The sequence below is a fragment of the Meles meles genome, chromosome 11 (genome assembly GCF_922984935.1).
Source record: "Meles meles chromosome 11, mMelMel3.1 paternal haplotype, whole genome shotgun sequence".
Taxonomy (NCBI): domain Eukaryota; kingdom Metazoa; phylum Chordata; class Mammalia; order Carnivora; family Mustelidae; genus Meles; species Meles meles.
In genome coordinates, this window is record NC_060076.1 from 25,302,025 (window position 1) to 25,316,367 (window position 14,343).

The 14,343-nt window shown below is 37.5% G+C and overlaps 1 protein-coding gene across 1 annotated transcript in view; it reads right to left on the bottom strand.

Moving 5' to 3' along the window:
• Positions 1 to 14,343, bottom strand: part of RAD23B (RAD23 homolog B, nucleotide excision repair protein) — a 46,597-nt gene that overhangs the window by 21,810 nt on the left and 10,444 nt on the right. The window contains exons 2-4 of the mRNA XM_046022693.1: positions 7,001 to 7,082; positions 6,603 to 6,682; positions 3,008 to 3,276 (exon numbers count right to left, since the gene is read on the bottom strand). Coding sequence (XP_045878649.1) covers positions 3,008 to 3,276; positions 6,603 to 6,682; positions 7,001 to 7,082 — 431 coding nt within the window. The remainder of the gene's footprint in view (positions 1 to 3,007; positions 3,277 to 6,602; positions 6,683 to 7,000; positions 7,083 to 14,343) is intronic.

A 14,343-nucleotide genomic window follows, 5' to 3' on the forward strand; every position in this document is an offset into this window, starting at 1 on the left:
TCTCCTTGCCCACCTGCAGAGGAAACGACTTATGAGTTAGTGTGCTGTCTCGTTGCTACTGTTCTTCTGCACATTGCTATACACAGCCATAGAACAGAAAATACATGATGTTGTTTTGTAGCTTTTGTTTGGTTTATGATTACTGCTCACTGTTTTGTAATGTTTTTCTCACTTGATGACAAAGCCTTAAAACCACATTCACTCGGGGCGCCTGGGTGGCTCAGTGGGTTAAGCCGCTGCCTTCCGCTCAGGTCGTGATCTCAGGGTCCTGGGATCGAGTCCCACATCGGGCTCTCTGCTCCGCAGGGAGCCTGCTTCCCTCTCTCTCTCTCTGCCTGCCTCTCTATCTACTTGTGATCTCTCTCTGTCAAATAAAAAAATAAAATCTTTAAAAAAAAAAAAAAACCACATTCACTCAATATGATATATACTACACACTTCAACTGGCCGGTAGCACTTCAGGAAGCCCAAGAATACAGATTTCTGGGATCCACCCCTAGATAATTCTGACTTGGGTGAGGGTTTAATTTCAAACAAACTCCCAGTGATGCTGATGCTGTCTACTATCACTCTGACTAGCACTGCTCTCTAATATGAATAAATTACAGGTCAAGTCATTCCCTTACTAATGTATTTAAGTTGGTTCCTATTTGCTTTGGACTATGAATAATGTAGTCTTGTGCACATGCGCAACTTCTCTAAGGTAGACAAAAACAAGGAGAATATGCATTGTAATTGGTGGTTTCTCAAGAACAAAACTGGCCTAAAGACACAAACCTATAATGAAATGTCATGCCAGTGGTGTCCCTCAAATTCATACCAACATTTCTCCTGATAATTAAGTTTTGTGCTTTATAGGACACTCCGTGTTTTACAATACAGAGGAAAGGACCAAGGCACATTTAAGTAGTTTTCTGAGCTTCTCTCATCCTTCCTTTCCTGTGTTATCCTTCTCTAAGGTGATCATTTGGAGAAATAAGAATAAACAGTTGGGGGGGGGGCAACTGTGTGGCTCAGCCGTTAAGCAGCTGCCTTTGGCTCAGGTCATGATCCCATGATCCTGGGATGGAGCCCCATATTGGGCTCCTTGCTCAGCAGGAAGTCTGCTTCACCCTCTCCCCCTGCTTGTGGTTCCCTTGCTGTCGAACAAACAAACAAATAGCTGGTGTATCAGGCCCAATCAAGTAACTCCAACATCTGCTCTCTGTATCACTGATCATCTCCTGACTTATACAACTTCTGTACATCTGAAAACATAATAATACTGACTCTTGAGAACGGGTAAATCAAATTGTAGCCCCAGGAAGAAATTTTAAAAAGCTAACAATAAAGAAATTTGGATAAATGCTCTTAGCACATTAAAACGTATCAATCGATTCTGAAATTCTCACAATGAGCTTTTCAAAGAGCTGAAAACATAAGAAAATAAGATAAATTACACTGAATGAAGACATATTTACAGTAACAATGTTTAAAATGATCTGAGAAATCAATGTGTTAAATTTGTTCAGTTCTCTCCCATACACAGAACTGATGAACAACTTTTGACAGAACAGCTTAACCTGAGTCTGGGTTGTCTCCCACCAGGTAAGAGTTTGAACGCATTTCTAAATATACACGGGAGAAGCATCAAATTAGGAAAAAGTGTCTCAGAATGCCTAAAGCAAAGTTTAGCAAGCAGGCATAGGGGAAATATTTTATTACCAGAGCCTATGCTCTCCTGGTAGGGAATGAATTCCCTGGAAAGAAGCCCTAAGTGAGCAATTAATCAGATGACTCAAACCCCTTTAAACACCGTGGACTGGGTCAGACACAGTAACCAGACATAAAAGCAAAACACTAAAATAAAGGATTATAATTAAATTGTTTCTAACCATTACTATATTTATCACAAATATGCTTTCCTATCAGTAAGTGTTTCCACATCCTGTATAGATCTCTGTTCCATCTGGTTCTGATTCCAAGAACTTTAAATACTGCCACTGAGGTCCCAAGTTGTACTAAAGTCACAAAATACAAACAGCTCCAGGCCGTTGCACACTGGACTGAATATAACCCATGTTCTCAGATAAAGGAGAAATTCCCTATACAAGGCCACCCAAGAGAACCAAAGCACATGTTTTGTTTATTTTATTTATCCTTGGGAGAAAAAAAACTTTTGTCATAAACTATTCAATAATCCTGCCAACTTTCGCACAAGAAATTATTTCTTGTTCCTCAAATATCCTGCACCTTTTCTTTTGTTTTAAAGATCTACACTGGTAAGACTTAAATTTCTACAAAAGTTCACAAGAAATATGGGTTAAACAGAAGACAATTCAAACAATCCATATGTTCAACAAAAGGTGGTAGGTTAACTACGTGCAACAGCTGGTATTTAACTCTGCTGTGAAAATGTGCTACTTCACAGCTTTTACACCCATTATTTCATTTAATACTTATAACAACTCTAGGATATAGGTCCTATTGTCATCCACATTTTACAGATAAGGAAAATACCCAAAGATGTCACTTTTCTAAGGTTAAGTGCCAACAAATGTCAGATCCAAAGACAATGCTATGTAGCAACTGGAAATATTTAGTGGCATGGAAGGATATTTATAATATAAATGACAACGATCAGAAAAGAATATAGAGCAAATATAAATAATGATTAGGGAACAAAGTCAAGTTATTTATATGTCAAACTATATAAAATAGCAAGTTATATTTTTATAATTTTTACAGGTCATTTGTCTTTCTTAATTTTCTACACAAAATGAATAATGACTTTGACCCTCTTTCCCTTCCCCTTAGGGAAAAAAAATGCAGAGTATACAATCTGGATTATGGAAATTTATTTTAAACAGGCACAACAGCATGCTGTTTTAGTCAAGTCCAATGTTTAGAAAAAGTTTAATGTAGCAGAAACAAAGTTTGATCCAAACAATCATCAAGATAAATACACGCGTGAATTTCTTGTCATGAACTTGTGTTGAAATACGATTTCCTAGACTGCAGGTCTTACCTGTCAGTTGCCGTTGGACTCGTAGCTACTGGTGTCTCTGCTGGCTTTTCTGCAGGCTTCTCTGGTTGCGTTGCACTAGCAGGTGCAGGTTCTGAAGATGCTGTCGTTGGTGCTGGAGTGATGGATGCAGGGGAAGGAGTAGGAGCCAGAGCGGGAGTAGGGGCTGGGGCCTGAGCCACAGCAGGAGCTGTGGAGGAGCTAACTGTGGTAGTAGTGGCAGGATTTGACTGTTGGGTTGTAGCTGGTGCTGGTGTTGTCACTGCTTTGGGCTAAGCACATTAAAAGAGTAAAACAATGGATTATGATAAAATACCTGATTTCTAAGTAGACAGTATTGTTACAGGAGGCTATAAACATAACACCAATAAAAACTTGCAACTTGAAAATAATTTCGTAAGGCAACATAACAAGTGATCAATATTAGCCATCTGAATCACTACTTATGTTACTCTCTCAAATAATTAGCTTTAGCTAATAGCTTCAGTCTTTGTTATCAAGTTAATATGAAGAAGAACCAGAAGCAGCCACTACTCAGAAATATACACAATGTATACTGACAAACAAACACACACCATGTAATTATTGTCCCACCACCCTCAAACATTACACTTTAAGTTCCTTGGTTATAACTTTCAAGTATCTATTGTCATTTAAAACATCACCAAAATAACTTTTTTGTTTGATCTGGCTAATATAAAGCACACTGGAGAAAGAGTGGCTGTGCAAGGTAGGGCAGCGGACTTAAAAAAAAAAATACTAGCAGTGTTCCTTCTCTTCTTTCTTTAATTCTAAGAGTCCTGTGTTTAGCCCTGTAACTTTTCAAACTGCCAATACCCTGCAAATTATTAATGTCATAAAACTACAATCTAGATGAAGTGAAATTTAAATGCATTACTATGCTCATTATTTCCCTTAAGATTACTTATGGTCAGTATCATATAGTCACATTCCATACCCTCAAGGTCTCTGTTGCCACAGAGCTATTTAAGCCTCATTCTCAATGGTATCAAACCCATCCGCTTTTTGAAGTTTTTCTGCTCACTTCTGATCTAAACAGCTTTTTCCTGTCTCTTCTTTATAATAAAGTCATTTCTCATTGCTTCCATAATGCCTACTTTTTTCCCTTCTAATAGGTGGCTTCTCTTATTAAATCTTTTTTTTTTTTAAGATTTTATTTATTTATTTGACAGAGAGAGATCACAAGTAGATAGAGAGGCAGGCAGAGAGAGAGGGGGAAGCAGGCTCCCTGATGAGCAGAGAGCCCGATGCGGGACTCGATCCCAGGACCCCGGGATCATGACCTGAGCCGAAGGCAGCGGTTTAACCCACTGAGCCACCCAGGCGCCCGGTGGCTTCTCTTATTAACTTGAAAATAAAGTAACTGCAAATATCATTAGAATCCTATGTAAAGTAAGAAAAGGCTTGGCTTAAGTAGCTGTTCTATAAATGTATGGATCTATTCTGAGACCTATCCTGCTTAATTCTTAGTAATGTTCTAAATAATCAAGGTTATTATAATATTAAACAAAATAAGATCAATAACATACACATCCAAATATATGGTTACCGCATTTTCCATTATGTACTATATGTGATAAAACTAGATGAGACAATGGAATATTATTCAGCCCTAAAAGGACACAAAGTCTGGCATATAGCAACACGGATAAACCCAGAAGACATATTATGCTAAGAGAAATAAGCCAGTCACACAAAGAAAACACACATTCCACTTAATATGAAGTATGTGGAGTAGTTAAACCCATAGAAAGCAGAATGGTGGTTACCAGGGACTGGGGGATGGGGGAAATAGGAGTCACTATTTAGGGGGTACCGAGTTCTAGAAACAGATGGTGATGATGGTCGCATAATGTGAATGTACTTAATGCCACTGAACTGTACAATTAAAAATGGTTAAACTAATAAATTCTGTGTTATGTATATTTTATTACAATTAACAATACTGGACTGAGTACATGATTCTGTTCCTCTATTTAACATTTAGTGACTATAAGTGCTTTAATATAACAAAATCACTATGGTTCTTAATGGATTAAAAACTTTTAAATCTAACACCTATAAACTGTTTAGCTGCTTTTTCTCAGAACAAAATATGCAGCTAATTAGAATTTACTTGCTCAACTGTTTTCTACTGCATATATTACCTTAAACTTAGAAAAAAAAATCCTCATTTATTCTTTCAGTCTTTGATAAACTGGCTTCCAATTACTTATTTAAACTTATTTTCAGTGTCACAAGTATCACTGATCTTCTCAGATTACAACTCAATCCAAAAAATTCCTATCACAAGTACCACCACATCTCTATTTAACTCTCCACTGCATGCTCATGTATCTTTACTTTTTTTTAATTAGTTAATTTATTTGACAGAGAGAGATCACAAGTAGGCAGAGAGGTAGGCAGAGAGAGAGGGGGAAGCAGGCTTCCTGCTGAGAGGGGGCTCCATGTGGGGCTCGATCCCAGGACCCTGAGATCATGACCTGAGCCGAATGCAGAGGCTTAACCTACTGAGCCACCCAGGCGCCCCGCTCATGTATCTTTAAACAAAAATGTAACAGTATCTCTGAAAGAACTCAAATTCATTCTTCGCTTAAGAGAAAAACTTTGACTTTTACAAACTGCCCCAAATATGTTTCACTCCAGTAAGTCACAAAAAATTCCCTTTAAAAAACTTCCTCGGTGGCTCACTTGGTTAAGTGTCTGAATCCTCATTTTTCAGGATTCCAGGGTCCTGAGATTGAGCCCCATGCCCAGCTCTGCACTGGGCATGGAGCCTGCTTAAAATTCTCTCCTTCTGCCCCACCACCTAAAAAACACCCCCAAACCAAAACCTTTCTCACAACAATCAATCATTTCTTCAGCTGCCTATTCCCTTTTTAGTGTCTAAAAATCTACCCCCTCAACTAAGGAGCATCACTGAAATTAGGAGTTTACATGCCTTTTCTGCCGGAGGAGTTGGTCAGATCTAGTATATAATTTACCAAGTCCCTTTAAGGCACCCCTATTAAAACCACAAAATAACTATTTACTCAATTACTAAGAATCACATTTTTAATTACAAAATTACTGATTTTACTGCTCTAGCAAAACTTAACAATTTTCACATGACATTTTATAACTGTTTCATTTAAAATCATGTTTAAGCTATATAGGGGCACCTGGGTAGCTCAGTGAGTTAAAGCCTCTGCCTTCGGCTCAGGTCCTGATCCCAGGTCCTGAGATGGAGCCCCGCATTGGGCTCTCTGCTCAGCGGAGAGCCAGCTTCCCCTCCCCCCTGCCTGCCTCTCTGCCTACTTGTGATCTCTCTCAAATAAATAAATAAAAAATCTTAAAAAAAAAAAAAGAACAAGAAAATCATGTTTAAGCTATATATTGTATGAAATAATTAATTTTATGGCTGACCCAAAGTAGACTGTTAAAAACCTTTAAGAAACAGTTAAGTACTTGCCATATGGATGTGCATAAACTGTATTCGCTTAAAGTATAATGGCTTAGGACCATTATTTAAAAAACAAAACAAAAAACAAAAAAAAACCTCTCACATGCATATATACAGAACAAGGCTCAAACTTACTTTTGTCACCATAACCACCACGAAGTTTTTTTCGTCAATTTTATATTCTTTTAGAGCAGTCTCATCATTGAGGATTTTGCCTAGCACATTAAGAAAAAAAGAACACATTATTTGAAGCCCCATAACCTTTGTCTTACACATAACCGAAGTTCAAACAATCACCATCAATTCTATCAATAAGAAAAACATTAACTAATCAGCCAAGATAAATATAAATAGAAATATACTTGGGTAAAAAGGCACTAACATTTAACTAAAAGATATCAAACACCAAACACCATATATGTTTCTGACAGACTCAATTTGTATACACAATTTATAAGATGACAATTTTTAAAACCAAAGAATGTCACTGTAAGCAAGAAGATAGCATATTACTTTCAATATTTAATTCATACCTGCATAAATTAATTTTTGACCTGCTACAGGAAAGGCATCTTTCCCCTTTTCAGATTCAATTTTCTCTTTCAGTGCCTTCACCTATAGGAAAAATAAAGACTTTTTTCTAAAAAGTCTAAACAACAAATGAAAATCCAGAATTTGCATAAACAATGCAAGGTAAGGTTTTATGCGTATTAATTATCAATACTTCCAAAAACTTAAAGATATCTTTATAGTATTATTTCAAAAAAGACTCATTCTTAATGCATATCATTAGGCATAATAGGTATGAAGTTTTTTTTACCACACCTGCTGCATACAAAAATTAAAAAAAAAAACTTTACCAGCTGACTTAATAAATCCATTCAAAATAAAGATTCAACATCAGAATTCAACATAGAAAGTTTTGATTCTCATTACAGTTTATGAGCTTATTTCCCAGAGTAAAAAGGTAAAGAAATACTTTCTAACCTAGAAGTTCTAAGAAACAAAATAGTCACATCTGTAACAATAAGAGAAGTCAAATATGAATGTTAAATGGCAAATGATTCACTTTAAAAGTGGGATACATTTCATTATAATCATACCCAAGGGGGCTTCATAAAGACCAATCAGTAAAACATAATTTCTGGGGATGGGTGTGAACATTTGTGTTTTTTTTAAAGCTTTACAGGTGGTTCCAAAGTTCAGCCTTGGCTGAGGACCACTGTACCACTTAAAATGATCTTAAACAAGTAGCTTAGTTTCTCTCATTATCATTCTCATCTACAAAGTAAGAGGGACTGAAATAGATAATCTTTACGGTCTCTTTGATTCCTAAAATTACTGACGATAGGCTCATTATAAGGCATTTTGAAAATGAGTCCAATCGATTTCTGAAACTGATCAGAAAGCAGGGTCGCAGAGGAGTAAAAGAGGCAAGAAGACATAATGGAACTAGTTTCATTAGAAACTAGGCACAAGAATCAAGAGGGAAAATTCTATTCCTTCTATTTCCCAGAATACTTCTAAAAATTGTCTAAGTTGATAGTTCTGAGCTTTAGGTGAAAGGCTGCCAGACAGGGATACAAAGGAATCAAAGGGGAAAATTCCATTTCCTTCAATTTCCCACAATACTTCTGAAAATTGTCTAAGTTGAATAGTTTTGAGCTTTAGATGAAAAACCGTCTAAGATATAAAGAGAAGGTCCCTCTGTACAATTAAAAAGCAATAGTGTATTTTCCAAAAGAAAAAAGACAATAATGCTTATACAGCTTTAAGTACATTAATGTACACAATTTCGTGTAATTCTCAAAACTCTGAGACAAATGGGAATATCATCCACTCAATGTTACAGATGAGAAGGGGAGAGTTTAAATCTCCTCCCCACGTCACACAGCTACTACTTAGTAGCTGAAACCCAAAACACCTTTCTGACTTGAAGCTTTAGAGTATTTTGCACACACCATAAAAATTACCCTTGCTGTACTGATCTTCCTGAAATGAGTCAACAGCATCACCACTCTTCTGATGTTCCCCAGAGCAGAAATCCATCACAATATAAGCCTAGTACTTTTTATTGTCCCAAATTTCAAAGGTTAAATGAACACAAGTAACAACTTAAAAAAAAAGGCACTCAGAGAATCTGATTTCAACATCAGTAAACTCAGGCTATAAAATTCCATGGCCTTATTCAATTTCATATACTGTTCTTTATCAGATGATAAACTCTCTGCTATGTGTGTTTCAGAATAAAGAAGTACAATGGAAAGGAGCCCAAACTGCTGGAACCCATTCCCTATGAATTCATGGCATGATAAATATAAAGAAAATAAAAGACCTCAAGACTGTAAAATTGTTTCTCTTGAGTAGAAGTGTAGTGTCCTTTCCCCGAAAAAATATTTAAATCAAAAAAAAAAAAAAAAAAAAAAAGAATAAAGAAGTACAAAGACTTTACAACTTCAATAACTCTACAGTTGGTCCTTGCTTTAAATTAACGTTGATAGTTCTGGTTTTACATATACAAGGAAATAAAAGATACTATCCAAATTTCTAAGATAAAGTATATTTTTAAAAAAGATTTTATTTATTTGACAGAGAGAGAGGGAACGGGAGAAGCAGGCTTTCCGCTGAGCAGGGAGCCCAATGTATGGCTTGATCCCAGGACGCTGTGATCAGGACCTGAGCCGAAGGCAGATGGTTAAGATTTGAGTTACCAGGGAAAGACCATTTTGTTAAATCCCTGCACTGATATGGATGCTAAGGCCTAGAGAATTCTAGGTATGTGGTCAGGGAGCCTAAAAGGTTTATAAGACCTTATCCGGTGGTCTGTAAGGTCAAAAGACATTATTTGCCTTTTTCCATTCTAGTTACTCACAAGTATATACTTGAGTTTTCCAGTGGTTATGTAATACCAAAAAGACTGAATGCAGAATCAGATGAGAAACCATCTACCTTCCATTAAGCCAAACATTAAAGAGTTCTGGGAGTGCCTGGATGGTTCAGTTGGTAGAGTATACGACTCTGTGAGTTCAAGCCCCACACTGAGTGTGGAGCCTACTTTAAAAAGAAATAGAAATGACAGGAAATGAACTTTACTAATACACAGCACTAAGCAAATTAGCGTTTTCCCATATTGTGGTGAGTTTGAGCCCCACGCCGGGAGTGAAACCTACTTAAAAAAAAGTTTTGCAAAACTAGTAAAACAATGTCTTCTCATTACTTTTTTTTGTTATTGTTTTGGAAAAGAACTTTTCACATACAAATATAACATTTATTGGGTTATCTTTAAATGAACATTTAAAACATTTCTCAGTTTAATTTCTAATATGGTAACAAGCACAATGACAAAAGTTACTTTGGAGTCCTCAAGAAATTCTGAGTATAAAGGGTCTTGAAAACAAAAATTTTGAGACCTGCTACCTTACATGCTAAATGACTTGCCCAAAGTCAACTGAGTGATGGCAGAGCTCAGTTAGCGCACTCTGTGGTGAATGATAAATTTCCTTCCACACACCTGTTTCTTCAAAGAAGAGATGAAATACGAAATACTTGCAACTGTGGTTGCTTGGTTAAAAAAAAAAACAAAACACAAATGAATTACAGATCACATATGTTACTAGGAGTGAATCTAGTTCTCAGAATAGCACATAATGGTGTAGTACACAGCAGTTGCTCAATTAATACTTGCTGAATGAAAAAATTAATATGGCACAGAAATATGTGAAGAAAAAGGAAATAAAAAAACATATGAAGCAAAAAACCGAAAAATAAGCAGGAATTTCATTTCTGACAGGTCAGGATGTGGGCAATTAAGACAGACTTAATTCACACACACACACACACACACACACACACACACACACACACATATAGTTTCTATCCAATAAAAATTGTACTTTTATTTCCAGCACCCATAGGATATATATACTTTAAAAATGTAGGCCACAAAGACTATTTCACTATTTCCATAAGCCTAAGTAAATAATGGACTGACTCACTCTCTAGTTTCCTATCTCAAAAAGAGGGAGGAGGGGACAAAAACCCTTAGAAGTTAAAAAAACAGAACAACAACAAACACCTCCAATCATTTTGCTCCAAAGAAACCAAACAAGTGATTAAAGCATATTAAGAACATAACAATGAGAACTCTATAGACACGACCTGTAAAATTTGGCTAAAAAAGTAATTACACAGACTAACACTAAAGGTATTTAGGGGTGCCCGGGTGGCTCAGTAAGTACCCACCTTCTGCTCAGGTCATGATCCCAGGATTCTGGGATCAAGCCCCATAGCAAGGCTCCTTGCTCAGCAGGGAGTCTGCTTCTCCCCCTCACCCCTGCCAGTGCTCTCTCTCGTGTGCTCTCTCTCTCTCCCCCAAATAAATAAAATCTTAAAAAAACCACCCCAATACTTAAAGTGTTTACTATTGGGGCACCTGGGTGGCTAGTCAGTTAAGCATCCAACTTGATTTCGGCTCAGGTCATGATCTTGGGGTGCTGAGATCAAGTGCCATGCTGAGCTGTGCTGGGCGTGGAGCCTGCTTAGAATTCTCCCTCCCTCTCCCTCTGCCCCTGCTCCCCGTCATGTGCACTCTCTTTTTTTTAAATAAAAGATTTATTTATTTATTTGACAGAGAGGGAGAGAGATCACAAGTATGCAGAGAGGCAGGCAGAGAGAGAGGGGGAAGCAGGCTCCCTGCTGAGCAGAGAACCTGATGCGGGACTCGAATCCAGGATCCTGAGATCATGACCTGAACCAAAGGCAGGGGCTTAACCCTCTGAGCCACCCAGGCACCTGTGCACTCCCTCTTTAAAAAAAAAAAAAAAATTGTTTATTATTATTAAAAAAGGAAAATTAATAAACTAAGCACGCAAGTCAAACAGAAGACAAAAACAAGGAAAAATGAAAATAAATTAAGAAAAGAGAAATGGAAGAAAATAGTCTTTTGCCAACAGAAAAACGAGACAAGTAACAGGGCTGCAATTCACAAGTGGTCAATAAAAAGTTCAACCTTATTACTAATCAAAACACAATTTTTAGTCAGATATGATTAGCCCACTGTACCACGATGCTAGAAAAGACAGCCTTGAACAATTCCTGGTGTTAAGTGTGAGGAGATACACTCTCAGACAGAGTATCAAACAATGAAGTATTTAAGGGCAATACACCAAAGGTCAACATTTTTCAGGGGTTGGCCATTCACTCCAGCAATACCACTTCTGGTCTTGCATCTCATTATGACTCTGGTCTCCAGAGCCCCTATTTTCATTGTGATCTTTACTGCCAGCACTATTCAGCACATACAAGCAATGCCACTGTTTTTATCACTTTTCTTCCTATTGTCAGACCTTCTTGTCTTTCTGTTGCTTCTGCTAGGCGAAGCTCCTTATCTGGACCAACACAACTGATTTTATTTCTATCAGTACTTAATGTAAAATTTAGTTCAACCACTCTGTGGTATCTCCTACCTTACTTAGCTAACAAATTTTACTTTTAACTATCCACCCCCTGCCTTTCCATTTATATCCCGTCTTCTAAATGCTAAAGAAAATGAAAGGTAACTAAATCCTCTGTCTTCTGGTTCTCCTCCATTCTCCCAAGAGGTATTTCAAACCTGCAGTCTTCTTTAAGTTTGATTCCCAACACTACCCTCCTCCCCACAGATGACCATCTTCTACTTCATTCAAAACACAGCAGATGTCGGAGGGACACCCTCCACTTTCTGCCACCAAAGGGATATACTTTTTTATTTTTATTTTTTTGCATCCAGATCCACCTAATCTCCTTCTCACTTATCAAGAGAGGCATCCCTCTCTTTCAAACCTAATTCTTTCCACCTCTCCCCTGGTTCTCCCTCCAGTGTTCTTCAGTACCTTGCTAGATTTGTTTCCTACCCTCCCCCAGCTGTATTTTCAACCTCTCCCTCAAAGCCAGTTCATTTCCATTCAAACTTAAACAGACCCAATTTTCTAACCTCTTAAAAACAAAACAAAAACTTCCCAACTCCCCATCTCTCTCCTCCCCTTAGTCTCGGGCATTTTTTAAAAAATTGACTACACACACTGTAGTACTTACTCTTAACACCACACCTATTACTCAACCATACAGTGCTGACAGAAAAATGGACTTTATTCTCCTCCTGCTGCTTATCTTCTCCCTATCCCCACAATTCTGTAAAACTGCTCTTTCCGGTATCACTAAATTCAGCAAAAATCATAACCAGTCATTTCTTAGTCCTTCCCTACCTTACTTGACTTGTCACATGAAACAATACTGACCTGTCTCTCCTGTTCACACTGCCTTCCTTCTGAGCCCATAAAGCCATACCTTCTGGATTTCCTCCTATCTTTCTGTTCACTGCTTTGTGAAATCCTCTCCCTCGGCTAGCCCTTTATGTGCAGCTCAGTGTTATACCCAAGGCTGCCTTTTGTTCTATACAAAGTTCCCAGATAATCCATCTCCTTTAGTTTTAATAACCATCCAGGTGTCACTTCTTAGCCCTCTCCTTAACTTTAGCCATGCATACCTAAGTCTCTACTCAACACCTTTACTGGAATCCCGTAGGCATTTCAACCATAATGTATTTGCTGAAAGATAGTTTATAGACTAATTAGTCTAAATCCTAACTGATCAAACTGGACACACTTTAAACAGCTTATAAAGAAATGTCTTCTTTCTGGATGTGGCAAAAAAAGAAGAGGTAGCACCTCTGCACATGGCTTTTCTTGGGAAAGTTATGACCAGCAACGGATGTAGTTATGACTCCTTTAACTGTGCTGAGCCCCATGCCAGTGCTATTTCATTAAGTAGTAAACAGGATGGATCTAGAATTGATCACCACAGTCCCAGTAAATAACCAAGGCTATCCTTTCATTTTGCTGTTTATTCCCCCCTAAAGAATGAGTTTATCATCAACCCAACCATCAATAAAGCACTGTTAACAATCAAGAATCAAACGTTTTTCCTAGTCGCATACTTCTCCTATGAAAGAAGTGCATTTTAAAAGAAAAACATACTCCTGGAAACCTGGGTGGCTCAGCTGGTTAAGCAACTGCCTTCTGCTCAGGTCATGGTCCTGGAATCCCAGGGCCACATCGGGCTCCCTGCTTGGTGGGGAAATCTGCTCCTCGCTCTGATCCTCCCCCCTCTCATGCTCTCTTTCTCTGTCTCTCTCTCAAATAAATAAATAAAATCTTAACAAAAAAAAAAAAAGATAGAAGAAAGAAAAATATACTCTTTATCTAACATTAAACATGGTTGACATGGCTTCCCCACCCCCCACAAAAGGGAGACAATCACAGTAATAATAGTGTATTAAAAGCTGCCAACACAAAAGCTGATCAGTTATCCTTTTTCATCCCATTCCCATGAGGTTTGCTTGTCTCTTCCACATTCCTCACACCAAATCATTCATCCAGTGGTTCCAAATTACATCTAATTATTTCCAAATGTGAATATTACATTGCATTCCCTGGCACTACCCTAGTTCAGGCCAATAACCATTAGTAGTCTTTTCCATTCAACAAACTTAAGATATCAAAATAATGTCTTACAAATTATATACCCACCATAGTAACATAATGTTTTGCACCTCAGCCTTCTTACATAGCACTTCCACACGAGATTTCTAGGACTAGAGCTTGTTGATTTGGTTAGCAACTGAATATTCATGATAAGCCAGCTTCCTAAATGTTACAGTATATTTTCCTTATTTCTGCTATAACTGTGTTGTTACTTACTACTGTTGTAAGTAGTAAAAAAAAAAAAAAAATTATGCAAGCTTTAATGGGTAGCCCTGAAATACAGAGGCTGAATGAATAACGGCTCATGGGTGCTACGTACTTACCACATGCCTGGCAGTATATGAAGAGCTTCACAA